This window comes from Lipotes vexillifer, unplaced genomic scaffold (genome assembly GCF_000442215.2).
Source record: "Lipotes vexillifer unplaced genomic scaffold, Lipotes_vexillifer_v1.1 scaffold395, whole genome shotgun sequence".
In the NCBI taxonomy this organism is placed as follows: domain Eukaryota; kingdom Metazoa; phylum Chordata; class Mammalia; order Artiodactyla; family Lipotidae; genus Lipotes; species Lipotes vexillifer.
Window position 1 is genome coordinate 4,142,363 of NW_006797390.1, and position 11,440 is coordinate 4,153,802.

Below are 11,440 nucleotides of genomic sequence, written 5' to 3' on the forward strand. Positions count from 1 at the left end.
TTGTGAGTGTGTGTGTGTCTTACACATCTTGCTATGTTGCTTTCTAGAGGTTTGCTCTGGGCCTGGGGTGACAGTAGTCCCAGGACAAGGATAATGAAATGAATTGACCTGCTTTCTTGGTGTCGCCAGGTACAACATCCAGGACAAGGACACCTTCTTTGATAATGCTACCCGTAGCCGCATTGTAAGTAAACCGGTTAACCAGGTGCTTAACCAGGTGTGGTGGGCTCGGGAGGGGGAGAGGAAGCCTGAATCCCCTTTGGCAGGGCATCTCTTGCCCTCCCTGCTGCCTCCCATCATCCTTTGCTTGGAGTTGCCTAGCAACTGGAAGGAGCGTCCAGGAGCTTCCCAATCCCAGTATCGAAATAGCCAACTCTTCTCACTCTTGGCCTGAGAGGGGGGGGTCTCCTCTTTATGGTTCTCCACCCACAAAAGCAGGGAATGTCAGAGCTGGGGGGGGGGACTTTCAGCTAGTCAGGTGACCCCCTTGCTTGACAGTTGAGGAAACTGAGGCTCTGAGATGCAACGAATTGAAAAAAAGTTCAGGCAGATCGTTTTGTGTCCAAATGAGGGCTCATTGCTGGGCTGCTGACTTTCTTTCTTTCATTCCCAAAGAAGTCCTGCGCGTTGCTGTCACAAGGGAATGCTAGAGCTGGGCAGTTTGTCCAAGAACAAAATTACCAGCCCGTTCAATAGAAAGCCAACATCTGTGACTGTAGCCATTCTTTTCCTGTCTTTTTGCCTTTTGCAGTCAAGGTTTTGGATTTTGCAGGATGGTTGATTCCAATGAAAATCTGCATAGGGCCTGGGCCCTGCGGCCCCAGTCTGAGCTGTAGGGCATCTCTGTTCACTGATCCATCTATCCCCTCCACCCCTGGAGAGCATCCAGCATATGGACAGAAGAGGGGAGAGAAAAAGGGGCCCAAGGAACTCTGGTCACTTAGGCCACAGTGGAAACATGGCGGTGTGTTTCCATTGATCCCTAGGAAAGAACTTAAGTTTCCACAGGAGGAGGAATAAGCAAGCGTTAGATACCTAGAGGACTTCCAAGTCAGCAGGGTGATGAGAAGGGTAAGAAGGGGCAGGTGATTGGAGGAAGGTACAGAACATTTCCAAGGCACGCTGAAAACACGGCCCTGACGCTTTGCTTGTAGGATGGGCAAGAAAACACCTCAGGTCCCTTGGCCTGGTGTTCTAGGAAGATTTAACACGGGCATATGATTTCTTTTATCTTCCTACAGAAAAAAGCATAAACTTCCCATTGTTTTAGTTGATGCTTTTACAAGCTGTAAGTCTCCCCACAGCTTGGGTCCCACGACTGGGGGGGACGTTATAGGGCATTGTGGAAATTACCCGATAATTGCAAAGTGCTTGTAAAATAATAGACTGCCATATAAATGCTGTTCCTAATTATTATTGCAGTTGGATACTGCACCGTATTAGAAGTGAATTAAACATTCTTGGGCCCCATTCTGCTGGAAGTTATTTATTTACCACTCCCTGTAGGTCTGTGGCTGGAACGTGGGAGTGTGAATGATGATGGAGTAACACATCTTTTCTCGTTCTGGAAGCTTCTTCCTGCCTCTCCTGCCCTTTTCCCAGTCCACCGCACATTGTGATGGGGGGAGAAAAGGGCCTTGGGTTTTGTCTTGGGGTCTGCTCTGCCCTGGGCTTTGGTCTGAGGACCTCGCCTGCATCTCCCTGTGCCCCCTTTCCCGTGGGCATCTGGGCAGCCCAGCTGTCTGTCCCAACACCGACTTCCTTCCTGAAGCCGGGAGCAGGCTTGAGACCCCTTGGAGGGCACTGTTTGGCCTGCAGGTTTACTCTGCCCTGGGTCCCTGCTTCCTTGGCTGGGATGCTCTCAGCACCCCGCCCTCCTGAGTGAGCGACAGGGTCCCTGCAGGCCCCGCAGTCGGGGCTGTTGACCTGTTGATGGCACAGCGGTCACCGAGCAGCAGCCTGCCGTGTGCCCAGGATGCGCTGTGACACTTGGAGTCTTGAGGGTGGGTGGGACCTGCTCTGACTGGGGAGGCATGATAAGGACTTGGGGGGAAAAGCAGAGAAGTGATAGCACCAAGGACCAAGATGTAGGTGGCCCTTTTCTAGTTGCCAAAGCGCTTTCATGGGTCCCCAAAGCAGCTCTGAGAGACAGCTCCATTGCAGGGGGCCCACGGGCCCTCAGGACCTGCAGGGAGCTCGCTCAGGACCCCTCAGCGGCAGGGCACTGTCGGGGCTGGTGGGGCGGGCATGGCCCCGCCTCGCCTTCCCTCCCAGCTTCCTCCTGGGCCCTCCAGAGGGATGTGAGTCTGGGCTCCCCTTCCCTTCTGTAACTGCAGTCAATTTATTTTCTTTATTTTGAAGGGCGGCGTGGCAAATGGGGTGTGTGTGCGTGAGGGGTTAGATGCTTTGTTGGACCATCCGTGAGCTTGGCACATGCGTGCCCGTCCCCGCCCCCCGGGCTGGGGATGCAACATGTGGCCCAGATGCTCACGGTCGAACTGTCGTCTGTTTTAGGTACACGAGATCCTGAAGCGCACCACATGCTCTCGAGCCAACAACATGATGGGTGAGGACCCTCCCACCAGGGGCGGTGCTGACAGGGGCTGGGGGGCCAGGGAGACTGAGAACAAGACAAACAGACGCCCGCATGGAGGGGGCGCCCTGCCTGCCCCCGTTTCTCATGGGGCTGGGGCTGCCCCCCGACCTTCACCCGGGTCTCTGTCCTCCCTCTCCTTTCCCTGGATCCTTGCTGACACCTTTCACTTGATCCCGAAAATTCAGCTCCTCTCCCTTCACAGTCTCCAAAAGGTTTTAATAACCACCCAAATCATGGCAGCTTTTTTTTTTTTTTTTTTTTTTTTTTTTTTTTTTTTTCCACCTGTTCCATACTCTTACCAATGCCAGCCGGCTTGCCTTATTTTCTTAACAGTGTTTTTCAAAGAACAAGTTTTTTATTTTTTGTTTTATTTATTTATTTTTTTAAGGGAGATTGCGATTGACACATATACACTGTTGTTTTTTTTTTTTTTTTTTTTTTTTTTTTTTTTTTTTTTTTGCGGTACGCGGGCCTCTCACCGTTGGCGGCCTCTCCCGTTGCGGAGCACCAGCTCCGGACGCGCAGGCCCAGCGGCCATGGCTCACGGGTCCAGCCGCTCCGCGGCACGTGGGATCCTCCCGGACCAGGGCACGAACCCGTGTCCCCCGCATCGGCAGGCGGACTCTCAACCACTGCGCCCCCAGGGAAGCCCCATGGCAGCTTTTAATTCGTTTGTTTTTAAGAAGAAAGGCATCTTAGAGGCCTTTTAGTCCAAGCCCTTCACTTGATGTCAGAGAAACTGACTCCCAGAGAGGGTGAATTAGTCTGACGGTACCTCTTCTGAGTTCAGCATCCTTTTCACCACTAAACCTGTCTGGCTAAACCTGTTTGCCTTGTGGTTTGGTGTTTGAACCTGGGGGTGTTTGTGTTTGAAGCAGGACCCTCAGTGTTTGGGAGCTTGCAGTATAAGGCAGGCGGTCCGGATGCTGACGGGTGGTGGAGGGGACACAGGCGGGGGTGACACGCTGAGCTTAGGTCCACGCACGGCGTCCTGTCCACACGGTCCCCCTGCAGGTGGAATGCTATCTCCAAAGGGGCTGCTGTCACTCATCACTCAGAACATATCCTGGGCTGACAAACCTTTGGCTTTTGAGGCAGCTTTTAGTTGAAAAGAGTCATTGAGAGGCAAGTCTAGGGAATAAAGTAGGCCGTCAAGCTGAGGAACAATAACCACGGTGGCAGTAATAATAGCTAACGTTGGAGAGTTTATGTGGGGTCCATATGCTGCCTGAGGACTGAGGGAAGGGGTTGAAGAGGGAATCAGAGCAGGTGCTGTGTAGTGACAGTATCATTAGAACAGTGCGGGACCTCTCAAGGGGGCGACTGTATATGACTCTGCTTTGACGTAGTCACGTCACGACAGAATTTTAAATACCACTCCAGTGTTAAAAAAATCAAATCTTCTATATGGTGTTGTTTGTCTGGAGCACGGTGCTGATGAGACGAGACTCTGAGCGAGTGAGGCGATGCACTGGCCCCTCAGCCCCGTGGGATGGACCGAAGCCCTCACTTTGAGCACTTGTAACCGGGGACCACCCGAGGCGTCAAGAGGTCTGAGAATGTAGTTTGTGTTTTCCCATGGCCTCTGTCAAAGTTCTGGAACTTACCCTCACTTCTAGTCCAGTTCACTCCTCGGTTCCAGTAATCTGCCTTTTATTCACTCACACCCTCCTTGGTTGGACCAAAACTGCTCCCTTGGGTGTCACAGGTGACTGCGTCCTGCCCACGTTGCACGGCTTTTTCCTCCGTCTTCGTCTTCCTGTGTCCTTCCAGACCCTGTCACCGTACCCAGGGAGGATCCTGCTTCTCCTTTCTGGACCACACTTGATTTGCTTACTCTTCCTCCTCCCCCGTTTTCAAGGCTGTCTTCTCCACGCTCCCTTGGCCTCCTGACTCTCACTCTGCACAGAAGACGTGTAGCCGTGAATTTCTGTTTCCCACTTCCCTCCCCCATGGCACACCAGCCTTTCCCGCGGCCAGCTGGATACCTCCACTGAGATATTCCCAGAACCTTGAAATCAACGTCTGGCTGTGCCCATTTCCATCTCATTCCTCTCTCACCCTGTCCATCTCTCCTGCCTTTCTTCCTGTTAATGTGACTGCTGCCCTCTCTGGTTTCATGCCTGCTGTTCCCTTTGCTGGGATGTCCTTCCCCACGTCTCACCCAGGCCCACCCCCAGACAGAATACCTCTGTCCCCCAGGTTCTCCCTTGATGCCCTCTCCTCGGAACTCCCATCAGGTTTGATGTCTGTCTTGGTGATTATCTGTGTCTGTGGCTTAGACCCCAGAGACAGTCCTTGAGACGTGTCTGGATCATCTTTTATCCCCCAGTGCACTTGGCTGGCTGCCCTGCACGTTCTACTCAGTCGATTTGCTTTAGTGAATTAATCAAACGTGCTCAGCCGGCTAGTGTCATAGCAGTAGCTGGTGAGTTCCCTGTGATGTGTGTTTGTGGACAAATGACTTCTCTCCAACCCAGTTTTCCCTTTTAGGTAAGAATTATGTGTTTTGGAGAGTTTTTGTAAAGATTAAATGGGAAACTGTTTGTTTTGTAAACTGGGAATTCTTTAAAAACTAAAGTTTGTCTTGAGGGACAGCCTCCAGATTGTTGAAAAGTCATTAGAGAGCCTCTGCTTTAAGACAGCAGTTTTTTTCCCTTTGAGGATCTGTTTGTTTGTTTGTTTTCCGATGTCACAAAGTCAGACATCTTAAGGATTTTGTTGTTGAGTGGTTTTCAAAAATTTCTTTCTTTTTTGACATTCAGAAAACATTTATTGAGCACCTGCTATGTGTCAAATGATGTTCTAGAAACTGAGAGATGGCAGGATGAATTTGACCTACTTTCTGTTCTTGCGGGGCTCTTAGTTTAGCCACGTGGACAGACACGTAAACAGATAATTATGAGATAATCTGGTAGGTATGCTATTAGAAGTGTACAGAGAGCAAAGGGAGCACAGATTCAGAGCAGCCAACTCCCATGGATGCATCTAAGTATCATCATAAGTTATCCAGCGTTAGCTTCATGACTCCCCGGGAAGGTAGGTGTGTCAGGAATTATCATCTCCAGTTACCAAGGTGCACAGGCAGGAGGGGTGTCTTTTCCAGAGCCGCATACTGAGGCACTGTTAGAACTGGGTCTAGAACCTGGGTTCCCTCCTCCCATCCTACTTCCTCTGCCTTTGGGATGCAGGGGACTCAGCGTGGTGTTTGGCTGAGTCTTTCTGAAAGGGCTGTTGGTTCCACAGTAATTGCTGATGATTTACTAGCTCCTAACAAGGGACTCAACTCTGCTTCCCAGGAGAGGAGAATGCTGAAGGGCGATTCTCAAGGTCCTTTGACTTCCGCCTGGGAAAATACAGGGCCCTTTAAGCTTTTTGGCCAACTTACCATCTTACTTAGAAGATCAGAAAGAGTGAGGGACGTGATAACGTTGTGAGGCCTCAGGATAATACGGACCTTTGAGCCATGGGTAACTTTTGATTTATTGCCCTTCTCTCTGGTTTTATAGAGAAACACACATGGGCTGAGAATTGGCTTAGATTTCCTCCAGAGGAGGGGTGCCTCTTAAAAATAAAAGAAAAAGGAAGAACAGGACTGTGTGTGGAATTGTTTTCCAAGGCATTTTCATTGATCCTTCAGCCTTGGAATTGCCTTTTATGTGGCCGTTACTTTTGTGACCAGATTACAAAGCTTTATTCCCTTTCTCATTGTCTTCAATTACAGTGGAAATTAGAAGATGGAAAAGATGGTAAAGATGAGAAATAGAAGATGGAAAAATAAAACTAAAGATAATAATAATTCAGAATCACTCCCGTTTATCTGGTATTATCACTTTCTTCTTTGTAGAAAATACATTTTTTTGAATGCCTACTTTGCAAAGCATTATGCTGCACACAAGATGTATGTATTGATTTATTTATAGTCCCGTCTTGTTCCACAAAATTTCTGAGGTGACTAACAAGAAAAACAATAAAACAGCATAATATAAATAATAAATAAAGAAATAAGAAACAGGAGAAACACAAATTAAAATAGAATGTTGAAACTAGGAGGAAAAAACAGACTACAGGGCTTCCCTGGTGGCTCAGTGGTTGAGAGTCCGCCTGCCGATGCAGGGGACACGGGTTCGCGCCCCAGTCCGGGAAGATCCCACATGCCGCGGAGCGGCTGGGCCCGTGAGCCATGGCCGCTGAGCCTGCGCGCCCGGAGCCTGTGCTCCGCAACGGGGAGAGGCCACAACAGTGAGAGGCCCGCATACCGCAAAAAAAAAAAAATAGACCACAGATGCAAACCATACGGCCCTCTGGCTTCTGCAGTTGGCCTGCAAATTTGACCTTGAACCGAAGTGAGAGGGGAATACAGTCAGTGGTGTAGCACTTGATGTCCTCAGCAACATCTTTTTATATAGAATTTTTTCTAAAGTCTCTCTGAAATTCCCTGCTTTCTTATATAGAACATACCAACATATGGTCTCTATATAAAGGCATACGTAAGCTTTTCTGTAGGATTCAGGATTATCCTTGAGAATGTAAGGTTATTCAAGTTTCCTCCAGGATTTACCTAAGTTATTATTAGGGCTGCTTGCCCCACAGTCTCTGATGTTTTTGAATTCTTGACTCTGGTGGGCTCCCTCCCTGAGTTTTGCTATTTCGAGGTTTGCCGTGCTATTTAGGACATAGGAAAACAAACTCATTAGAATTTGGGGTAAAGAGAGAGCGAAAAGGCATTGCAGAAGGATCCGGAGGATTCTGCTGTGGCTAGGTACGTAACCTTAGGGAATCGGTTGCCTGAGATTGAGATACTTTATCTTCTGGGTTCTCTTTTGTGAGAGCTGAGATGACCAGATAAGAGATCTCTGTACACATGAGGTCTTCCTGTAACCGAGACGGTAAGGACCCCTTGCATGTGTGTCGTCGTGTGCTTTGCAAAGCACTTTCACTCTCTGTAGTCTCCTTTGATCCTTTAACTCCCGTGCAGAGTAGGTTCAACGGGTATTAGATATTAACCACTTTCCCAACTGAGGGATGGACTTCGAGCCCAAGGTCAGAGATTTGGAGCTGATGCAAACCCGAGTTTCTGAGCTCTTCTTCGGCGCCCCTGTAAAGTCATCAGTTAATAAACGGGTGAAGTTATCGGGAAAAGGTTTTCCAGCGAAGGTGGAAGCTGAGGTCTTCCCACTGTGACATCCATTCATTCAACAAATATTTATTCGTATTCTACGTATCATTCGTGTTCTAGAACTGGGGACTAGAGTAGGGGCTCAGGCAGACACAGATCCCTGCCTTTACGGAGCTCACGTTTGAGTGGCACTTGAGAAGGACGAATAAGCCACATGGCTGTCTAGCGAGAGAGATGCATGCAAGGAAAGCAAATGATACAAAAGACCGAAAGGGAACCACTCCAGAGAATCAGGTTAGGGTCCCAACAGGAGCAAATGACACACTCACATGACCACCATTCAGGGCAGGAATATCAACAGAGAGACCATTTTACAAAGGTGCGGCCTGGCAGTTGGGGATGCCAGGGTAGCATCGTGACCCGGAATTAGCGGGAGAGCTGTTACCCTTTGTGTACATGGTTCCCTGTGCTCTACAGTAGGACCTTGTTGTTTATCCATCCTATATGTACTAGTTTGCACCTGCTAGTCCCGAACTGCATTTCTAACCCGCTCCCCGGGTGACTCTTAGGGACTCTAAAGGTAGACAACGATGTGAGTGCAGGATGGGCTGCCACAGGCTTCTTGCCCTGCCTGCGTCTGGGAGTGGGAAGGGTAGTCCACGTGCTGGCCTTCTGGGCATCTGAATGTCGCTTCCCCGAAGTCCTCAGACGAAACCAAGTCTGCTCTGTGAAGGGCTTAATCTTTGTTGCGGTCTTTCTAACATTCGCTATATGGACGTTCGCCCTTTGGTCCCTTTCGGTGTCCTAGCCAGCAGTAGGGTCTCTTGGACTTCCTGTCGCCTTTTTTTCTTTTCTTTACATTTTTCCTTCTTTGGTGAAAGGAGGGGCGGCAGGATAAAAATTAGCAGAAGAAGGCAAAGAAAGGGGAGCTGACCTTGAAAAAGGATCGGCATTTGGTGACTGTCTGGCTTTTAATTTGGGGAGTTTCTTCTGTAACCTCCCCAAGAGCCCACTTGCCCTTTCCCTTTTATTTACCTGGGCAGTGAGGGATGGTGGGCTGATACACACGCCATGTCCAGAGCTTGGAAGTACTTGAGGGTTTGGGATCCACAGGGTGGTGGTAGTCTGCAGGTCATCACGAACTTGGCCCAGCCTGATGGTGCCTCCTAATCAACATAACGTCAGGTCAGCGGTTGGGTTCAGGACTGTGCCATTTCACCCCATTCTGGAATGCCTTTGAAGTGCGCTTTACCGTGGAAAGAAGCCCAAGCTTCCTTGACTGACACCTTTCCTGTTCCTTCATATGAAAGTTGTGGCCTTTCCATGGACAGAAAATTCCAGCTTGATGGGGCTACATTTTCATAGATATTTTGGCGTCAGAGCATTTAATCAAAGGTATGCTTTGGGCATCTCCCCTCCCTACTCAGGAGACGATGTCTTAATTATTTTGACCGAAGCCAGACCATGTTGCGTGGTGTAAACATCTGGTTTATCATTCATCCAGCTGAACTGGTTTATATTTTGTTAGAAGAAAAGGCTTGGGATTAAAGGCATTTAAGTAATTAAGCACATGTCAAGACAATTTGGTGATGGGTAAATATAGTCTCTGTTCAGTGCACTGTCTGGGGGGCTCTGGTTTAGATTTACGTCCGGCTGGAATACAGGGATGAAAGCAGAACGCCGGACAGAGTGGGCCCTGTTCTGGGGGCAATCAAAACCAAATGAGTTTTCAGGAGTTGTGCCTCATCTCTCTAAGTACCTGTCCTGGTGTTTGGCCTGGAGGGGGAGAGCTGCAGTCCCTATCACTCGGTGGCACTTGTAGATTTCATGAGATTCTCACCCTGGGAGGCGGACCAGAAACTGTGTTTTGGGTCAGACTTTGTGTCCAGGAAACCAGAGATGTCTTGGAAGCTAAATGCGAGGCCTTAGGTTTTATATTATGAGGGTTGTTTTCAGGTACCAGTCCCAGGGCCTGAGCCCACCCTGCTCTGGTCCTTGACCCTGACCCTGTATTTGCAGAGGACCAGGGTTGCTGGGCTTGGCAGAATCAGCAGAGCTGTGGCCAGTGCTGGGCAGAGAGAAAATGTGAGCCTTTTCCCTGGGGAACTGTGGTTCTAAGCAACAGGTGTGAAGTACCCGGTGAACTGAAGGGACTCTGGCGATCAGTAAAGAAGTCCTCGGTGGGCCATGCTTTGTTTGGGCCGAGGCACTGATTCTCTTTGGGGCGAGAGGGGAAGGAAAATGTTCTCAGTGCTTTCTCCTTCTGGCTGGCCCCCCTTCTGGGAGTAGGAGGACAAAAGATTGGGGTCTCTCTGTTCTCTCTCCCTGGGTCTAGAGCAGAGAGGAAGGACTTTGGAAGCCATCCTGAAGAAGAAAGCTTTGCCCTTATGGCCAGATGGAGGAGGCGTGATGGAACCAATTAGCCCTTTTTGCTGAAAAGAAAGGAACCATTCAGAATTTCAGTTTTCAAAGCAGAGACTCTTTTTATTTTTTTATAGTTTGATTCTTTTCTTCTTTCAAACTGATTTCCATGCTTGTTTGGGGGTAGAATCTTGGTGTCTGGAGTCTGTGGCTGAGAGGCCAAAGCAGTTCCCCGTTCTTGGGTGAAGTTGTGGATAAACAGTTACTTTTCAACTTGCCTCTCCCCCTCCCCATTCCTCTTCCTTTCGTGTACCATCCGCTCCCTCCGCCCAGCAGCCACTGACCGAATGGCCCATAAGATACCACCTGAAGAGGGGGAGGTACACAGCCATGGGGCAGAGACACAGTCAATGACAGCATCTTGCAGCTCTGGTTATCTGGTTTAGGACCAGATTTCAGGTTTGATGACCTGAGTCGTCTTGGTTCCTCTCTTACGAAGCAGACTAGTCAACCAGAGTTTAAATTTCCTTCATCAGCATGGGTTGCCAAAGAAAATTGGAGTAGCGGGTATGCAGATACCCGTGATACATGGGAAGAGATGCTGCGATCACTTTCGCCATAGGGCTGCTTACTCTTTTGGGTAACAACCGTTATCCCTTCTGTGTTCCCAGCAGTGAGGCGGCAGCCCTGGGAGACTCCAGTGAGAGGGGCGTGCTCCCTGCCTCAGCTACCTTGCAGGCCTTTGGGGGGCACCAAACAAGGCGTGAACAACATTCTAGAAGTGAAACTGGCATTCAGTGCCAAGGAACTTTATTTCAGATGAGACGTAGGGTGCATAGCTTTAGATCTCCGACGATTCGAGATCTTTTTTGAAGCTCTGGTGGCAGGACCCAGGAGTTCAGGTTGTCGGCCCAGTGCTCTCAGACGCTGGGCTGCTCTCTAAGCAAAGCCGAGAATTAGCAGGGGAGCTCCACACCTGCTGAATTCTTCCACGCAGTTTGGTGACTGTCTTCAGGGTATATGCTGCCGCCTTGGCAACCAGGGGGTGGGTATGGGTGCAGGGATTGGGTTGGGTAGGGCGTGGGGTGCGGTCTGGCTGGAGCCCTGCCCGCCTGTGATGCTTCAGCCTGTATCCATGTCGACAGCTTTGAACCACCCCCCGCCCCCTCCCGGCTTGGGATCCCTCCCCTTGATGATTGTAGGTTGGCTCCACATTGCTGTGGTTATGGCTCTCGAACTGATTAATGATGCTCAGAGTGAAATTGTAGTCCTCGGAGGAAGACAAATCTGCAGCTCCATCAGCCCCGGGGCACCTCTCCCCAACCCTTACTCCCTGTACCCACCCTCCATCCCCCTCCCCCTCC

General features: G+C 49.7%; 1 protein-coding gene across 1 annotated transcript in view; it reads left to right on the forward strand.

Annotated features, from left to right (window-relative positions):
* The window catches only part of ANO2 (anoctamin 2), a 335,332-nt gene that overhangs the window by 95,211 nt on the left and 228,681 nt on the right, over window positions 1-11,440 (forward strand). Inside the window, 2 exon segments of the mRNA XM_007469512.1 lie at window positions 130-184; window positions 2,515-2,566. Coding sequence (XP_007469574.1) covers window positions 130-184; window positions 2,515-2,566 — 107 coding nt within the window.